Source organism: Strix uralensis, chromosome 4 (assembly GCF_047716275.1).
Source record: "Strix uralensis isolate ZFMK-TIS-50842 chromosome 4, bStrUra1, whole genome shotgun sequence".
Classification (NCBI taxonomy): domain Eukaryota; kingdom Metazoa; phylum Chordata; class Aves; order Strigiformes; family Strigidae; genus Strix; species Strix uralensis.
In genome coordinates, this window is record NC_133975.1 from 35756226 (window position 1) to 35777350 (window position 21125).

Consider the following 21125-nt stretch of genomic DNA (forward strand, 5'->3'; position numbering starts at 1 on the left):
TTAACCTGCATTCCACAAAAAATGAACTCTGCTGTACTCAGGGTTAGGCCTCCTGTTTCATAGTACTGGAGATAATCCTTAATGGCGCAGAATGTTACTGAGAGAATTAGTAGTACAGTAGCTGAGAATCAGAACAGAAGTGTAAATGAAGGATCTGTCATAGTCCTAGTTTATTCATGTTGCTACTACAGTGTTCCTTTCTTTTCTGATGCAGCAATGTGACATGCATACTTCATATAGAAATATCAATTTATCTTTGCCTATTTTAAATACTTTCTACAAAGAAGTACTTCTACAAAGAAGGTTGGTTTTGATATTTTGGGAAAGTTTATTTTGAGTATAGTCCATCGCATCTTTCCAAGAATGACTCACCTTTGAGTAGATGTGGCACAAAACCCACTTGATTGCCAAGATCCCAGAAGTTCATGCTTATCTTTTCACTATTTTTGGTGCATACTTTAAGCCATCTCAGACAAGGCATGACACTAATTTTCTGAAAATTAAGAACATAAAAAAGAAAGATTCCATTCCGTTCTATAAATTATTTATTTTTCTTCTCTGTGTCTGTTCCATAGCTTTTTCAGACATTCATCTTACTTTCTTAAAATACTTACAAATGAGGTACTTAAACCTAGGTGCCATCTGAGGTGCCCTACGGTATTTGAGACAGATGTCTGCACAGGGCTGGGACATATAAACAGAACCTGCAGGGCAGGCACCTCCTGAGGCAGCTGCAAGAGGCTATTTAAGGCACCCTAGGGCCTCACAAATGACACAAGATCCCTGTGTTTAAGGAACTGAAGACCACCTCCTATCAGTTTTATGAGTGTTCATTATCAAGGAAATGCTGGTTTTTTGTTAAGTAACAGAAATTCACAGAATCATTTAAGATGTAAGGGACCTCCTGAGATCATCTAATCTGACACCCTGCTCAAGCAGGGTCAGCTAAAGTAGGTTGCCTAGGACAGTGTCCAGTCGAGTTTTGAATATCTCCACAACCTCTCTGCCAGTGATTGACCACCCTTACAGTAAGAAAGTGTTATGTTCAGAGGGAATTTCATGTATTTAAATTTGTGCCTACTGCCTCTTGTCCTATCATGGGGCACCATTGAGAAGAGTATGGCGCTCTCATCTTCATTCCGTCGCATCAGGTATTTATACACATTGATAAATTCTCCCTTGAGCCTTCTGTTCTCCAGGCTGAATAGTCCCTCTGGTCTGAGGGATCTAAGCTTCCTGAAGTCTGGTAAAGACCGAGGCAAAGAAGGCACTAAGCACTTCAGCCTTTGACATTTCATTTGCCACCAGTTCCCCTGCCCCATTCAGCAGCAGGCCCATATTTTCCCTGATCTTCTTTCTGCTGTTTATGTACCTCTAGAATTCTTTCCTTGCCAGATGCAACTCCAGCTGGCTTTTCTAACCCTACCCCTGCATGACTGGACAGCAACTTTATAATCCTCCCAGGTGACCTGCCCCTGTTTCCACTTCTTGTACACTTCTATTTTACATCTGAGTTCAGTCAGTTGTTCCTTGCTTATGCATGCAGGTCTCTGCCACCATTGCTTGATTTTCTAATTGTCAGGACAGACCTTTCTTGATCTTCGAGGAGATGATCCTTGAATATCAGCCAACTATCCCGGACCACTCTTCTCTCTGGGACCATATCCTTTGAAAAGGTTGGAATCTAGGGCTGTGATCCTGCTTTTTGTCCAATTTCTTCTCTTAAGATCCTGAACTCCACCATCTCATGGTCACTGCAGCCAAGGCTGCCTCTGACTTTCAAGTTCCCAACAATTTCTTCCTTGTTCATAAGTATCAGGTCCAGTATAGCATCTTCCTTTGTTGGGCCTTCCATTGCCTGTGCCAGGAAGTTGTCTTCAATGCACTCAAGAAACCTAGATTGCTTGAGCCCTGCTGTATTGTCTTTCTGGCAGATATCAGGGTGGTTGAAGTGTTCCATGAGGACCAGGGCCTGTGAATGTGAGGCTTCTTCCAGTTGTTTGAAGACCTCATCTAGTTTGAAGAAAACCTCATCTACTTCTTCCTGATCAGGAGGTCTGTAGCAGATACTGACTACAACAGCAGACCATGCTGGTCTGCCCACTAATCTTCACCCATAAACTCTTGACTGACTCCTGACCCATGCCAAGGCAGTGCTTCATGCATTCCAGCTGCTCTCTGTCACGTAAAGGGCAACTCTCCCTCCTTGCCTTCTCAGCCTGCCCTTTCTAAAGAGCCTTATCCCTCCATTGCAGCACTCCAGCCGTGTGAGCCATCCCACCATGTCTCCATTATTCCAATGAGGTCATAGCCCTATAGCTGCACACAGACTTTCAACTCCTCCATTTTGTTCTCCATGCTGCATGCATCAGCAAAGAGACAGTTCAGAGAAGCACCCAAGTGTGCTAATTCCCCAGTACAGGCTTAGCTTTCCCCACAAGACTGTTTTGCAGGCACTTCCTTCTTTACATGCCTATGTTCAAAGGGATTCCACTTCAACTCTGTTGCTTTGTTGATTGCTATGTCTCTTCTGTTCCCATCACCTTGGGCCCTTGGCTTGCCTACCCTATTCTTTTGGCCAGCTAGAATTTTTCACACAACGTGTAGAAACTTTGCAACAGTGTCTTTGAGACCCTCTTTCAAATTTGATTGAAAAGTTCCAAACGTTGGAAAAGGAGGACATCCAGACAGGACTGTCTTTAAAGTGTGTTTCTTGAAGCTTTATGATATCTAAAGATCTTATCTAAAAAAGGATTTCTTAATATTTAGAACCCAAGTTTGATCCTTCTTCTAGCAAGTGTATTTGTCAGTAAAATTTGCCTTATCTTGTTTTTCATTATAGTCTGTACAGCAAAAGACTATCAATAGGTATAAAATATGAAAAAGTCCAGAAATGTTCTCTTTTGCTTTCTTCATATAGATGGGAAAATATTTTTTTCCTCTACTCTTTCTTGTCTGTCATTTTGATTCTAACTCAGCAACTTCAGGATAGTGTCTACTGTAACAGCTAGGACAGTTTAACACAAGCTACTGGTAGAGCAAAATAGTAATTGGTGGATAATATTTGTAAAGCCACTTCAAGCTGCTAGATGGCCAATTCCAATTAAAAATGATGGACAACATCAGTCAAAACATTAAACACAGCTTTCAAAACCTGAACTAAAGTTATAAAAAAGGGCTATGATTTAATCTTCTGCAACTTCTTATCACTGTTGCCTCTACTATCAAATCATTGCTAAACCCTCGCTACAAATGTTATAATTTGGCTGTGTAGCCAGCCTATACAATTGGTTCTGTATGTACAGAACTAAAGCCTACGTTATGCATATTCTTAACACAGCTGGATGGTCCTTTCTGAAGTTTATATTGTATGTTAGGGCCATTTCAAATACAGCTAAACTCCCTGCAGACTCTTTGAGCCAGTTCCCCACAGAGTAGTAAGAATCATAGTGATGTCTGTGTCCTGGCTAGCAAATAGGTTGGAAAGTACTTCCTTTATAGAAGATGTATAGACATCTTTCTACTGCAGCTTACAGTGCAGGAAGCATGTTTACTTACTGCTTAGAATAACGCACTGAGTACTGTCAAATATTACACACAGCTTTCATAATACCCTAGTTTAAAAAGAAACGGTAAAGATTCAGTGCTACCATACACTGGGTTGCTGCTTTTACACTTATTTCATCAGTTTTGGAATACTATTAAAGTATTTTATTTATTAAAAAATAAAAGTACTTTATAGATAAGTTATTGTTTTTTTGTTTTTTTGTTTTTTTTTTTGAGAGGGAAGACTAGTGACTACTTCATCAACTGGTATCCGGTATATCATTTCTCTTATAAACGATCAAAAACATCCAGTTACTTCTGCATATTCACAAGTCATCTCTCCTGACTGCGATCTTTTGAAGATGGAATGCATTTAAACTAAAGACACAAGCATTATGAGAGAGGTGTCCTGTGTTCAAGTCATTAACTTACTACTTTATTAAAATATTTTTTGTGGACTCTTTTATGGATGCACATTTAAAGTGCTAAATTTACAGAATATTGGCTCGGAAAAGATTCGTGACTTCAACTTGGACATCCATCTGTTTTTCCAACAAAGTTTTTTTTCAGAGATGTCATCACTACTCTATACTTGATTTTTCTTTGCTCATTGACTTTTGAGAGCGTGCTGGTTATTAGCCTCACTTGAAATTAATAGAGCTTGGCAGGTATATAAATGCTATGTGTAATTTGTTGCGTGAGAAAAGAAGCGCCTAAAATGAGGTCTTCCCATATATTTTAATCCACACTTCATAGCTATCTAGGATTTTTTTAACACATATTACAAATGTAAATTTAAACTTCATGAAGCAACGGAAATCTTTATGGCAAAATTATTCACTGAATTAATGGCATCCTTGAATTAAACAAAACAAGTTCCTGATGATTGCTCTGGCTGGCTCTTTGCAGAGTTTTTCACAAATAGGATACTACTAGCTCTCAAAAAATCAGTGGGAAGAATTCTGCTGTCAAATATGCAAATTTTGACTGATTTAATCATTTTGTCTCAGAAAAACTTAACTGAGGATCCTGAAGTTAGTCTCCCTTGGATATGACTAATTCCAGAGACATATCTTGCATATAGATATGATCTGGACCTGAACCAAAGCCTTTATCTGTACACTTCCTAGTTTAATGGAGAAGGAGAGGGTTTAGAAGCTTCAGTAAAATTCCCCCAACCTTGATCCTTGTCTATAGCAAATATTTAGGCATATTGTTGCTAGTAGACATGCTCTAAGGACCCTGAACAACTTACTTCTACTGTGTATATCTTCCCTCCATGCAGATGTTCTTACACTGAGTCATTCTGATTTAGCTGACTACAAGATGATTTAGCTGACTACAAGTGTATAACTCTGTTCCAGTTCACAGTCATCTGCCAAGAAAAGTATTATGGATTAGCAATAATTGCTAAGAAAATAAAGATTTTTTCCTAAATTATAATATATGCTATCTCTCTCTTTTTTAAAATTATTTTAATTTAAATATACAGAGTAAGATCTAAGCCAAAATAAAATGCTGCTAAAGAACAGGATTCCAAATGTTGACATAATTCCAGTATCCTCTGAAATACTATAGTATGTTTTTATGTGTAGCTTAGAAAGGGAAATATTTCAGCTTTCTGTAAAAAGCACTATTTTCCTTAACCTTTGCCAGGAAAACCAAAGAGTTGAGAGATCTTTTTTTAACCTTGAATTTGCTTCAAAGGTTTGTTCAGAACTTTATATGAGTGAATCTGTTGAGGTGCTTTTATTCACTCTTAGAAACACTTGAGTGCAAATAAATTAATTCCATTTGCAAAATAGTTAACTTTACAAGGAAGCAGGTTATGCCTGATTTTTTAATTTTGGAGACTGCATCATAATGAATTAATATGTTGAAACTTAAAAAGGTACTATGTTGAAACTTGAAAAATAGAGCAATTTAGGTCCCATTAAAGTTTTTTGTAACCATGCTTCTTTTTCTGAATTTGATTTTAAAAATTCTGAAACAGTTGAATATAGCAACATTTTAAATAGCCAACAGCTAATATTTTAATTCTATTGCTTCTCAAAATTTTCTTCTAGAAAAGAACTGCTTTGAAGTCTCTACACTCTAGTTATTTTTTCTTGGGATGAAGTGACTAAAATAATAAAATGCAGCAATTACCGCTAATGGAAATTTGCAAGTGTCTTCCCTGGAGGGCTTGATTGTGTGCAATAATAATGACTGTGAGAACTATAAAATACAGGATGTATTCATGGTGGTTTGAGAATTTCACTAGACTGCTAACATTGGGGTTTTTTGTGGATTGGAATTCACTCTCCATTTTTATGACATTTTTTATGGGTTACCAAAATAGTTACTTCTGCATCATGGTCTGATCAGTTTTACTTCACACAAATGAAGGCTGTTAGTCCGGGTTTACATATTTCTGGAAAGAGTGAAGACTTTTCAGATCTTCTGGGGAAGCCCTTCTGCTGTTACTTTACAAAACACATTAATCTGCTAAAGCAGACATTATTGTGCTCATACATGGAAACAGCTGTGAAGTGGCTTTCTGAGGAGCTCAAGCCATCTTTCACTTTCAAAACTGTTGAAGGAATCTTTTCACCTACAAAGCTAAATACAAATGTTTGTGAAACTAAAGTAAGAAAATCTAGGCAGCTTTAGCTGAGATGTGGAAAATACTTTTCCCCCCTTTTTTTTAGCATTCAGTCATCTCTAGAACATTTTACAAGAGTAATTAAAAAATAAGGTGATTATTCCCTAATAAAGTAAAGTAAAGCAAAGGCACCATTCAGTGCTGTCCGAAGCTAAGGATGCCTTACCACTTGCTCACCACTCTATCCTTTTCATAAAAACTTCATGTCAGGTTTTGCAACACCATATAAATATACTGTATCTTTGACATGCACTGATTGTACAGAACCTCTTCTTTCTGGCATCCTTTCAGCATAGGGATATATATTTTTTAATATCAATTGAGATAATTATCCCACTATGCTTTGGGTGCCTTCTTTATTTTTAGCTTCCTAAGCAGAAGTGACTTCTGGTTTATTAAATTTTGTTAAATAACGAAGTACACTTGCACACTAAAAACCTGTACCTAAAAAAAGATGAAGAACTCAGGAGTAAGGTTCAGAGGGAGAACAGGCAACGTTTTTACTGAATATTAAAAAAGATACTATATTTAGCTGTCTATATTTAGCTTTTCAACTTGCTTAGAAGATTTTTTTTTCTAAGATTCACTCTAACATTTAAACAAAGAAAGGAGTACAAGAGAAAAGATAGGCATTAAAAAAGTAAAGGAACTCCAACAGCCAAGATATTATATACATAATATTATGAGACTAAGATTATATTGGTGGTATAGTTTTCCAAATCTATTTTATTTTCACACAGAGAAAGTGTTTACATATTTTACAGTGGAGGTATTGAACTTGATTATACAAATTGTGTTTGGATTCTCAAGACGAGCAGTTAGGATATTTCTGAGTCATAACAAAAATCAATGGGTACAAGCACTTCAGATGAGATATCATAACACAACTTTTAAATTCTACCATACTGAAATTATCATAATACAAAATCCAGTACTTTTGACAGCAAATATTGGTTTCAGCAATTTATTTCATAATATTGGACAGATTTTTCTGGTGCTACAGGTTAAGTAAGAACCCTGAGTGGTAAGTTCTGAAGACATATGTAGGTACTGAAAGTCAACAACGTTTATATATTTCTTTCCTATTAGCTAGTGGCATAGACTCATTGTCGTTCAACTACATTCATTGATATAGACAGTTTAGACTTAAACAATAGAAAAATAAGTGTTTTCTGAAAAATTCCACACCACTCTTCATGAAAGAAAAACCCAGAGAACAGGCAAGTAACTAAAGCAAGATAATAATTCAGTAATAAAATTATGAGATATATTCAATACACAGAGCCACTTATTTGCTCACTTACACTACTTCAACTTGTCTGAAGTCAGTGGAGTTAGCTAAATCTTTATTTTAGTCAATTGCTTCTAGTCAAAAGCCTACTTCTAAGGATGCAGTAGTTTGGCAAATTCATCAACATGCTAAATTACATCTCTCCATGTAAGTGAGCTCTTAGTAAAGAACTTCATTTAATACTGTTAAGATAAAAGACACAAATCCAAACCCCATTTAATTTCTAATAAGCATTAAATGTAAAAGTCATGTATTTGTTAATTAACTAACCAGGAAGATAATGAAAAAATTTGGAGTTGTATGTCAGTATTTAATAAAGAGAATGAAAATCCTTTAAGAGGTTGACCTCACTTATATAAGCTCATCAGGGTACTGTGTGGAAATACCTGAAGTCTTCTATGATGTCAAAGGGCAATCATACCTGACTATTTCTCATACTAGTTTCTCTCAAATAATTGTTGCTTGGAAATTTTATTCTGTGCTCTGTGAAAAATCCCATCATGCAGGGGAAAAAAAAGCAACAAGCAATAAATTAATTCCCCTCCTTATTGTAACTTCTAGACCCTGGTCAAGCTAGAGCCAATATCTGTGGAAGTTTTATCATTCAGACTGATGGCAAAAAATGGATTATTCAGTTAAGATTTAAGATAAGATGTATTCATTAGCTACAAGTATAACAGTATATCCAAGCCAAGAGTCTGTTTCCGTATTTTGTCATAAGCGGTAACTATCGGTTGATCCATAGGTCACAATGCCTAAATGGAGGCCATTCCAAACATTTTGTACTATGATAAACTTAGGTAGGATTATAATTCTTGTTCTAAATACTACTTTAAATTATTTGAACAATTTTAATGTTTTTTAAACACCTTTATGAATCCTGTGGCAGAATAACTAGCTGATGTACATGTGCATCAGTACTTCTCATATAATTGTATACTGCAAAGGTATTGGTATGAATTTAGAATAGCTTCATTATTTGCCTGCAGTGAAGTCAGTGTATATTTTAGGCTGCACAGAAGACGTATTGAAAAAAAACCCTCATGTCTTTATTTGTCTGAAGAATTAAAGGAATAATGACTTAAGAATATTTTTTAAAGTTCTATAAATTCTTTCTAGTCAGTTTGTCCCTGTTATTTTATCTGTACTGCCAGTTGCTTTTGTAATAAAAAAACTAAATTGTACAAAGATAAGAATCCTGAGAAGCCTTAAAATAAATGAAAATATTTTTATGGTCATTTAAATGTCATAAATATTAAAGTTTATCTTAAGATCTCTATAGACTATTGCTACTAGCAATGGTGATAGCATTAGAAAACTGAGAAACTGCTTTCTCCAAACTTTTTTTAGTTCTGTTAGAGCACTATAAATTAGATCTTTAGGGGAAAAATAAAAAATTTTAGGTGCAGAGAAATTCATTCTTCATTCCTTCTCCTCTAATACAAAATTCCAACTGTAGCTTGAGGTTTTATCAGCAAGCTATTTTAAAATACACATCTAGTATAAGCAAATAAACATTGTTTCTGAGTCAATTATACTATACAGGTGCTAGAAATGTGATAAATACCTGTATGAACCTGGGCAATAATGAATAAACTACCTACCTTCTTAAGTTCTTATAAACCTATCCTGTATCATATATCTAAATCCTGTTACAAGAAACTGTGACTTTCAAAGAGATCCAGGAAAGGGATTTCATGTTTGCAATATTATATACAGTATAGAAGTCTGCTGTCAGTTATGTAGTTGCACTTTCCTGTATTATCCTATTTGTTTTCTCAAAATACATATTAGAACTTGGAAGGGCATAGGCTGTATCTTCCCATTTTCTAGCAACAACCCTAACAGATCTATGAGATCTTGTACAAATACATAACATAATTATATTTCACAAGCATCCCTCTCTGCCTTTTCCTGTTTTTTCCCTTTCATTTGTTTTAGTCTAAACTGTATTATTAGTTCTATTTATCTGAGCTGTGATATTACTGTGACAGTCCCATTTTTGTCTTTCCATTTATTTCCAGCCTCTAATGCAAATACAGTTGAAGGGGGAAAAAGTACTCTTAGCAGATTCTGCTGTGATGCAGTTCAGTAGTGTGATCCTCTGACATCAGCAGTATTGTTATTCTAATCGGTTTCATACAGCTTGCTGAACTGGAATGACAACCTTAGTGTTCTGTAACATCTAGACAATACCTTGTTGGAAAACAGGCTGTTCTGCAGGAATTTTTTTCCTCCCAAATGAATCATAGAAATTAGAGATAGAAAAGATCAAGTCAGAAGTGGTAATATAATTCCTTTCTGTAAAAGTGGATAAGTTACTCAGGGAAATTTATTTGGTCTCTTGAAATATTGTCAGCACAGTAGAAGGGGCTGATGTTCAAAGGGAATACATATCCTGATCTTGAAAACACACCAGCCCAGTGAACTGTAGAGAGAATAGTCCAGGCAGATACCAGAGCCATAACCAGGGTCGCAGAACTCAAGACATCCACATTTGCCTGCCCTGGTTTCTAACTTCCACCTGCAAGACAGCAGGGTTTGTCGATTCACTTCAATGCCATTACAAGCTTCCTTAATATTTTATGTTAGGTCTTAGTTCACCCTTGGATGGGTGGACAAACAAAACCTAAGATAAGAATGATTTAAACAGATTTACATCTGACTGGATTAGTTGTCATGACTTTGCATTTTGGTGAAAAACACCCATAGAACTGAAAAAACATATATTTACACACTGAATGGGGCATATAACTACAGCAATATTCATTCTGAGTATCAGGAAAAATGCATACGGCACTTCAAAATTTTGTTAAACAACAATTAAACTTTATCAGCATCTACTGGAGATTTATCGATGCAGTGTTTAAAAACCTGAATTGTTCAATTTCACGACTACTTATTTAACAAGAGTCAGTTTCATCTATCATGAAATCATATTGTAAAACTACAACACTGTATGACAGTGCCAGTTTAATACAATCTTGTTACCAAAGTAAATACATATTATCTATATACTACTCTGATAAAATTTTAGAGGCTTCCATGAAAGAACAGAGGTCTTGTTCAATTTGCTGCTGTTTCTAAAGCAAAATATCTTGGACATGAACCTGCAATGTAGAGTGTCAAAGGAAAATATTTCATGGTACTGCATAATGTAACAGAAAGACGAGTGTATCCTGAGGTTCACTGGTAGCTCTGACTGCTGTGATTTAAAGTCCTTTTAAAACTGTACTTCTTAAAAATTCTTAAAAAAAAAAGACCCAAACGCTAACCACCTCTAGGTTTTTAAGTTTAGGTCCTCAAAAGATCTTCTGCCAACTTCTGTCTACTCCCACATTAGGTACCTAAATGTGCAATGGTAGTCTAGGCCTTTTCTTTACTGCTGCTTTTTGCAGGTGCTTTATATGCCATGTCACATAAATTCATCCAGTGGATAGCATTACCCTTCTTGGCATACCCAGAAATACCTCAGTCTTACCAGTACTGAGATAATCAATATCCCATGCACCTACTAACTCTACTGCCTAGTACAAACTTCGGTACTCCTATCATGTGAGAGGTCCAATACAAGAGACATTTTCAAAGCAGCCCTGACATGTCATACAAAACTGCCAGAGGCAAGGTACATTCCCAAGTGTGTAGCACTCATCCAGCATATGGATTCAATTCCTTTCTCTGCCTGACAGTAAAACTTACATCATTTTCCTCTCATGACTGAGCCACCAAGAATAGCACTGACAAATATTTTTAGACTGTAAGGAGAACAGTAGCTATCTCACTCACATATGTGCCATGGGACTGGAGAAAAAGATGGTAGGTGATAAAGTCACAGAAAACCGTACGCTATTTGGCATATCTGCAAAACTGCTTAATCACATCTACATACTGTTTGGCTACAGTCAACTTGGACCTGACACCGTAGTCCTCCAATCCTTTATTCTGAGTATTATATAATTCCTCACTGCCGTTTTCTGCCAATTACTCTTTCATGCATCTAATTTTCTTGGCCAGAAGATGGCATAGGCATTTCAAGTTAAATTGTTGCTGCAGCTTCACTGGAATTCTGTATGATAATTATTATAGTCTAAATACCATATAACATTTTCTTTTCAGAGTGCATCAGTATGATCTTTCACTTATGCTGTACTATATCAAATTTTCTTCAACTTGCAGTATACTGGAATAAAGTATTACTGATAACATACTCTTTAACAAATCTATTCTTCCACATCTCTCAAATATACTGTAATATAGTTCTCCAGCTGTCCAAACCTGTAAAATTCAGCCACCCAGAATTTCTATCAACTGCAGTTAGAAGTTGAAGTTACTTGGGTCATTGCAGTATCTGAACTTATCTACAACACTCAGAATCTCTACCTTAGTAAGATTATAAATGAGTTGAAACCATAAATATTTAATGCTCTCTCCTCAGTGCTAACAAGCTACCTGCCTGACATCATTACAACTGTGGGCAATTGTCATCTCTGTAATTACACAGCTGGTTTCATTAGTGTCCCAACTAGATGACAGAGGGTTTGAAAATCCCTTCTATTACACGACAGAGGTGTACATTTGAATGAGGTTTTAAGAAAATTGCTAAATAATACAAGGTCCTTTTTCAGTTTAAAAGGAAAGAGAAAGGTCTTCCTACATGTACTTAAAGCTAAAAGGTTCATTGTGGGCTTTAAGCCATTTAAATTTCCCTGCATCACCACCTGCATCATCAGGGTTAATTTGCTAATGAGAAGCAAAACACACCGGCCCATCACACTATTCAAATTTAATGTGCACGTGGACTTCTTGATTCAAGCCAGGTTTATAAATAGTGACTTTAGTTTAAAAATAGGCTTTTCAGATTTAGGGGAGTTGATATTATGATCTGTAAAGTAAATGAAGCTCCAGGAGTAACTGGAGCTTACGTAATATTTATTCCTCATTTGCTCAGGTGTTTTGTGCTATTTTGATGCTGAGCTGCAAGGGCTGTTAATTTGTTACACCTTTCAAATCTTTCTCTAGTGAAGCTGGGATTGTTTGCACACTTAACTTGTCTCAGTAACCTTACTTGGTTTTGGGATTTTGCCTAAGAAACAATGGTCATTGACCCCACTTACAGGTATTTTCATTTAATAATCTTTATTGCATGTGATTTGTGGAATCCCAAACTGTGGTGCTAGGTACAGCAGCTTTCCAATATTAAACTGATCCTGGAAAAATTATGGACAGATCTATCTCTTGAAACATTGTGACTGGTTAAGGTCCCAGGGAGAAGGGTTACTGAACCTGTAGACCGTAGCTCTGTCTCCAGATACATGAATGAGGATATTTTATTACTTTGTATTAAGCACTCACAAAACTGGCTGTCACTCATTGATTTTGTAGTTGTTTGTGATTTTTTACAAATGAAATACTGGTGCTAATGGAACAATGTATAGGAAAAAAATGTTCATGGAATATGAAACAAATCTAGTGTTAATATTTGTCATTGAGACACTATTTTGTGCATGGAAACAGCCATGAGAGAAGCAGAGGCCTAATGAAATGCCTTTCTAAGGAAAAAGTTCAGCTCTTAGTGGCAAAATGAAGCATATTGAATATTATGCTTAGCCTTTTAATTTTGCTTTCTTCATAAACTAGGCCATTGCCTTATTTCATGTGATGTCTTATATTCTAGATTCATTCACTCCTACCATTCGGTTGTGAAGGGGAGTTACTAGTTTACTAAACCAGGTGTTTGCCAGCTATCTGTCAATGCTGTCACTTTTGCTAGATATAAATGTGTCAGTATGATGCTGTGTTCAGTTATAACTATGAGGTACCACATTTAAATTTGCTACTGCTGCAGGCATTTACTGGTGTGCATCTAACCTTAGCCTTATTTTCAGATAGCAGTATAAAATCCCAGATTAATATTCTAAGCAAGGACTGAATTAATGAGAAACGTTTCAAAACGCCAAAAAAATCTGTAAACTGTCCCTGAAGAAAATCAGTAGAACTATTAGAGTGATCAGAAATCAGTGCTTTAAAATGTAAATAAAAACTTTGGTGCCATTAAATACATGAAAACTGTGGACATAACAATCTTGGCAATATGGTATTTGAATACGTCATAACTTCTAGAAAACCTGATCTAAATTTATAGCAAAGCATCCTGTTAATTAAGCCTAGTTATGAAACAATCAGAAATGACTGTTTGCATATCTGGCAATATCTGACAGGTGATAAAAAGACCATAAAAAAGAATGGCATGGACTTGGTAGTTTGAAGTTAAGTTTGATCTTATAACTGGTCAAACATTGCAAATGTTTACACTATCCTCTTTCCTTAAAGATATACTTAAGAAGTAAACATCCAAGGTCTGACTCAATGGCCACTGAAACAAAAGCTGCATATGTGACTTCAATGATAGCTGCATGTACTGTTTAGTCTTACCTAAAAGCACAAGCATCTCCCGTTAGCATAAAGACTTTAAATCCCTCTTAGCTAAATTTGGTGCAGTCTGAAGCACTAATGCATAAACAGGAAATGTAATGTTATATACTTCAAAATGTAGCAATGTGATGAAAACATGATGGTGTCGGGAAAGCATTTGTTATAAGAAGCCAATACATTATTTATACAGGAAATAATTTGAAATAAGTGAGCTTAAATAGTGGCCTAGCAACCAATATTAAAAGGTACAGAAATATCTTGGAAAAAAAGGAGGAGAAATAGTAGCCTTACCAATCTTGCCAGCAAAAAGAGATCTCTAAAATACATTCAGATTTCCTTAGTACCAAAAGATTCTAGCTGGAGTCCCTAATGCTTTAAAACATTGGTATTTTGTTCCATAGATAAGCTGTTTCCCTTTTTTACAATCTATTTTTTTTTTTCCCAAGCTAAAAGTTTTGGAAGAGTTGAAATACTTCACATTCTCAGCACTTGAGAAAAGTGCTCTGTAGACCACATCTCCCTCAGTTCTCCTAAAACTGCAGAAAGAATTAGGCCTTTTTGATCTGCTGGCAAAGTGCTCAGCCCTCCAGTCTAAGCCTATGGGAGGCATTCAGCATCACTCAGATTAAGTAACTGTAATTTTTTTCCATTAATATCCTGCACTTATTTAACTTGCTCAAAATTTCTGGAAACTTTCTAATTCCCATTAACTTCAGGACATACTTAGCAGTAAATCTAGGGAATAACAACCCACACAGTAATTTGTATATGTTATGCAGATACAAGTTGCTACTGATACAACTACATCATGTAGTTCTTATTTGATCCTCTTAAATTCATTTTAACATCATGACACTTATGTCTCATAAGCATTTTTTTTTTACAATCTGACAGTCACAGTTTCTACACTCAGTTTACTTTGTATTTTGCTCTTGGAAAATTCAAATTGTCTAGGAAATTACTTGTTTGTTTTCTGTTGATTTAATTAAGTTTTTTATTCAGCAGATAGGTCCTTTGTGTTTGCTGAGCAGAAGGGCTTGTCTGAGTAGCCAGGGGTCAGGTTAGGAAGGCCAAAGCCCTGACAGAATTAAATCTGGCCAGGGATGTCAAGGGCAAAGCAGGAAAAGCTTCTGTAGGTACATTACATTGGAGATAGAAGGAAGACTAGGGAAAATGTAGACCCTCTCCAGAAGGAAACGGGAGACCTGGTTACCCAGTATATGGAGAAGGGTGAGGTATTCAACAACTTTTTTGCCTCAGTCTTCACCGGCAAGGGCTCCAGCCACACTGCCCAAGACACAGAAGGCAAAGGCAGGGGCTGGGAGAATGAAGAACCACCCATTGTAGTAGAATCTCAGGTTTGAGACCATCAAAGGAACTTGAAGGTGCACAAGTCCGTGGAACCTGATAAGATGCATCCACGGGTCCTGAGGGAAGCAGCAGATGAAGTGGCTGAGCCACTATCCATCATATTTGAGAAGTCGTGGCACTCCGGTGAAGTTCCTGCTGACTGGAAAAGGGGAAACATAAACCCATTTTTAAAAAGGGAAAAAAAGAACACCCAAGCAACTACAGGCCAGTCAGTTTCACCTCTGTGCCCAGCAAGATCATGGAAACTATGTTAGGGCACATGGTAAATAAGGAGGTGATTGGTGACAGCCAACATGGCTTCACTAAGGGCAGATCATGCCTGATGAATTTGGTGGCCTTCTATGACAGGGTTACAGCATTGGTGGATAAGGGAAGAGCAACTGATGTCATCTACCTGGACTTGTGCAAAGCATTTGACACTGCCCCACATGACATCCTTGTCTCTAAATAGGAGAGATATGGATTTGATGGATGGACCACTCGGTGAATAAGGAATTGGCTGGATGGTGGCATTTAAAGAGTTGTGGTCAACAGCTCGATGACCAAGTGGAGAGCAGTGACAAGTGGCGTTCCTCAGGGTCGGTACTGGGACCGGTGCTGTTTAACATCTTTGCTGGAGACATGGACAGTGGGATGGAGGCACCCTCAACAAGTTTGTTCATGACACCAAGCTGTGTGGTGCAGTCGACATGCTGGAGGGAAGGGATGTCATCCGGAGGGACCTGGACAGGCTTGAGAGGTGGGACCGTGCAAACTTTATGAAGTTCCACAAAGCCAAGTGCAAGGTCCTGCACATGGGTGGAGGCAATCCAAAGCACAAATACAGGCTGTGCGACGAGTGAATTGAGAGCAGCCCTGCAGAGAAGGACTTGGGGGTATTAGTGGATGGAAAACTGACTATGAGCCAGAAGTGTGTGCTTGAAGCCCAGAAAGACAACTGTATCCTGGGCTGCATCAAGAGCAGTGTGGCCAGCAGGTCGAGAGAGGTGATTCTCCCCCTCTACTCTGCTCTCATGAGACCCCACCTGCAGTACTGTGTCCAGCTCTGGGTCCCCCAACATAAGAAGGACATGGACCTGCTCGAGAGGGGAACACGAAGATGATCAGGGGTCTGAAGCACCTCCCTTATGAGGACAGGCTGAGAGAGGTGGGGTTGTTCAGCCTGGAGAAGAGAAGGCTCTGGGGAGACCTTAGAGCAGCCTTCCAGTACTTAAAGGGGGCCTACAGGAAAGATGGGGAGGGATTCTTTATCAGAGAGTGTAGGGATAGGATGAGGGGTAACAGTTTTCAACTGAAAGAGGGTCAATTTAGATTAAATATGAGGAAGAAATTCTTCACTATTAGGGTGGTGAGACAGTGGAACAGGCTGTCCAGAGAAGATGTGGCTGCCCCCTCCCTGGAAGTGTTCAAGGCCAGGTTGGACGGGGCTTTGAGCAACCTGATCTAGTGGAAGGTGTCCCTGCCCCTGGCAGGGGGGTTGGAACTAGATGATCTTTAAGGTCCCTTTATAGCATTCTGTTCAAACTCAACTCTCAGGATAAAAATTAATTTTTTCCTGTATCTTTTTTTATGGTACTCACCTCTACAATACCAAGTGTTCAACAAACATAAAAGTTTAATTTCATAATATGTCATTAAATATATGGGAATTTCATAAAATATAATAATTTTCTACTAATGGTGGGTGCCTAAGTCTAGGATCACACTTTTAAATTGTCTTTTATATAACACATGAAAGCTCAACATCATTTCAGATCCAACTTCAGAGTCTGAAACAATGAACCTCAAAATATAAAACAAACATACTAATCCCAAATTTTTACTTGAATTTTCTATTCTATCTTAATGACAAAATTTCTGTGCTCCCATGGAAAATGTATCTGAACTCAAGTTTGAAGATAACCCTTCCTGAAAGGCAGGTTAAAAGTCCTCTCTGCAAGCAGGTATCTGGTTTCCAGGCAGTTTCTAGCCCAATGCTTTGGTCATCCAGCTGACATGCTAACCGTGAGCTGGCAGCCTGGGAATTGGTTTCCAAGCTCATGATTTTTTTAGAAAGACAGGCTCCCAGGATATCCTGCTAGCCTTCAATTTCCATATGAAACAGCTTGTATTTCCAAGAATTTCAGTTTGTCACTCTACAGCAACCGACTGAGAAGATAAGCTGGGACAACCATGGTGCATCTGTTTATGAAAGCTTGAAATTTGGCTGATTCAGAGACAGAGCACCTACTCTTCCTAGACTCAGTTGTTTCCAAATCACAGGGCTGCTAAAACTATTCAGAGAAAAGTATACTACCTGTCTTCTTTCAACAAAGGGAAAAAAAACCCACACTTTTAGCTTTGTTATTATACCTGAATCTTTTGGCTCAAGTGGGTAAGTAATGATAATATTAACAATATTAATGGAGAGCACCAGCAGAAGTTTCAGTGGATAGCAGAGAGAGAAGCTTGGGTTGCGCAGTCTCCAGCTAAGCAGAAAATTTATAAGCAAATACAAATAGGATTCTTTTAAGTATTACATTTAAATAAGTGTTCTGGTTCTGTGTCGCATCTGGAGTTTATATGGTGCCATTTCATCAAGCCTGCAATATTCTGGGTGGGGAAAAAAAACCTGCCAACAGCAACTTTTCATTCACTTTCCACTTCTTGATTCATAAGATAGACACAGAGCTCTGAGTTTCATATAGTCTCTTTTTCCATTCTTATATCACTTGCCACTATGTCAAGGGTAAATTCTGAAAGCAAAGGTTTTTTCCCTTGTCTTCTGCTTAAAGGAGCTCTGCTGTTTGTGCTGAAATGATCTGGAATTCTGCCAAAGCCTTCAGGATAAGCATATTTGAGTCTGACAGTGAATTCCTAGTCAAAAGAAGAAACAACTACAGACGTTTTGAAGTGTAGCACTTTTAACTGAGGCCATTTGTCCCAGCTGCCATTAGTATAAATATCAAATGTGGTACTTTGTGCATGTATCAAAATTTAAACAAAAGAGGATAAGTAGCATCCTGAGCCACATAATTTCTATTATTTTCTCTGTAGGTGTTTGCAGATTTTATATTTCTACCTGGTAATTTAAAGTATAAGCTTAGTGAGAGAATATGCATTTTAAGATGTTCAAGATAATATATTGAAAAAATAGTTTTGAGAATTATAGCAGCTAAAATGCCCTATTTGTCCATAGATACTTTTACCTTTTCTTTTAACCTATTTTTATCTATTTGTATTTTGTCTGCTCAAAATAAATGCATAAAACAGTTCACCAAGCCCACTTTGGATTAATAATGAAATTCTACATCATCTAAAACTAGCAGTATATTTTCTTACAGGTTGCAATAGGAGCTCATATTTCATCTTCAGTGAAAAATCTCAGAATTCCAAAATATAATCTCAAACACACACATACCTATGTATACATGCATATATGTGCATTTGTATGCATGCACACATGCAGGTATATATACACATTTATAGCTTTCTGTAGATATGGACATGAATAACTAGACCAATACATGTAGTAGTTATTTTTGTTAAAAAGAATAAAAGCTATATCAATGTATTTTGTGACCACCTTCTTAGAAACTAGAATGGCTGGGAGGTGTTCAGATGAGTTATCATTTAAGCAACTAAAAAAAAAAGTAATCTATGCTCAAAAGACTAATTTAAAACATGTAGTTATGATGGGTTCCATTGTCTTTGAAGAACAGAGAGGGGTTCTATCAAGAACTAACACAGTCTAAAATAATCTCTCTTTTTTTTAATTAAAAAATTAACCAAGAGAATGGATCATTGCTTAATTTTCCAGTTTGGAGGCAGAAAAGAATGTGGCTTCAATAGTGTCTGGAAACTGCCTAGGTCACTGCCCGGCACCACTTCTTTTACTGAAGAGTATGTGTCTCAATTTAGGAAAGACAATTAAATTTGTGTTCAGCTAGACTCTTAGAAGTTTAGTTAAGTGCTAACCAGCAGACTCAAAAGGAGTCACCTTAAAAGTCACGTTAAAGCCATGGAAGCTTGAAATACAAATGGGGAAAAAAAAAAAAAAGATTTTCATTTCAGGACAAAAAGTTACAGGGTAATGTAAGGAAAGGGAATTGATTTAAATATGAAAGGTAAATGTGAGTTTTGAAATTTATTAGTAATCATATTGTTTCTGCTCATTTTTCAAGAGAGACTACCTATTTAAAACCAAAGCAAGGCTTAAAGTTATGAATATTTTAATTTGATATGAATTCTGACTCTGTGTAATTGGAAGAATCCAAATAAACGAGATGACAAAAATATTAGGTCATGGTAATTAAAGACAGTTTTCTTTTAAAAGGTGCATCTTTAGGTTAAGCTACTTCCTTTTTAGATTAAAAATAAGTGTCTTATTTCTGATATACAACAATGAATTTTGATCTAGAAAGTAGAAAATAATTACATTTACAGTGTTCCACTAGGGCTGCTCATTAATATATGGAGAGCAGAAGCAACAGAAGAGAGCAAAAGAAAAACTAATACTTGCCTTTTTATATTTATTTTACAGGAAATGTGTTTGTTGTAAGCCTGGCAGTTGCAGACTTGGTTGTAGCAATCTACCCATATCCACTGGTCCTCACATCTGTATTTCACGACGGATGGAATCTGGGATACCTTCATTGCCAGATTAGTGGCTTTCTGATGGGCCTAAGCGTCATTGGATCAATCTTCAATATTACAGGCATCGCTATCAATCGGTACTGCTATATTTGCCACAGTCTCAAATATGACAAGCTGTACAGTGACAAGAATTCATTGTGCTATGTTGTTCTTATCTGGATCCTAACATTTGTTGCTATCGTGCCCAACTTGTTTGTGGGATCGCTACAGTATGACCCCAGGATTTACTCATGTACATTTGCACAATCTGTGAGCTCAGCATATACAATAGCCGTTGTGTTTTTCCATTTCCTGCTGCCCATAGCCATAGTTACTTTCTGTTACTTGAGAATATGGATCCTTGTTATTCAGGTAAGGCGAAGGGTTAAACCAGATAATAACCCCAGGCTGAAACCACATGACTTCAGAAACTTTGTAACCATGTTTGTGGTATTTGTACTGTTTGCAGTCTGCTGGGCTCCTTTGAACTTTATAGGCCTTGCTGTGGCTGTCAACCCAGAAACTATAATCCCTAGGATTCCAGAGTGGTTATTTGTATCTAGTTATTACATGGCATATTTCAACAGCTGCCTTAATGCTATCATATATGGACTCCTGAACCAGAACTTCAGAAGAGAATACAAGAGAATTATTGTCACTTTTTGTACAGCAAAAGTTTTTTACCAGGATAGTTCTAATGATGCAGGAGACAGGATGAAAAGTAAACCTTCTCCACTGATTACAAACAACAATCAAGTGAAGGTGGACTCTGTCTGAAAATGGGAATCTTATTATTGTAGCTCAACAGCATCCAAATAAAGCATGTTTTATTAGACCTACTGATAAATATTATAGTGAAATATCTCTTCTACACTGAAAGCACTTTGATCAAATTCCTTGGATGGTATTTGGGAACTCAAGTTACAGACCCTTGACATACAGATCCTATTATACAATGTTATATCTCTCATATAACACAAGATATCCTTGAGGGAATTACAAAATTATGTATGGATATTTTTTTTTTTTTCATTAAATGGAGATAAACAACTAGAAAGAAATTGAAGTATCCACATTGACTGGCTCAATAAAAGAAGTCACAACACTATTCCTACCACTTTCTGCCTGCTTCTTCTGGCCAGGTTATGGTCCTGATTCTAAAACCTCTGAGAACTTCTTTTAAAAGATTAAAACAGACCTTTATGAAATACATTAGGAAATGTGAAG

At 36.9% G+C, this 21125-nt stretch overlaps 1 protein-coding gene across 1 annotated transcript in view; it reads left to right on the forward strand.

Moving 5' to 3' along the window:
* Positions 1–20756, forward strand: part of MTNR1A (melatonin receptor 1A) — a 54177-nt gene extending 33421 nt beyond the window's left edge. The window contains exon 2 of the mRNA XM_074865072.1: positions 19807–20756. Coding sequence (XP_074721173.1) covers positions 19807–20675 — 869 coding nt within the window. The 3' untranslated portion in view covers positions 20676–20756. The remainder of the gene's footprint in view (positions 1–19806) is intronic.
* Positions 20757–21125: the final 369 nt, after the last annotated feature.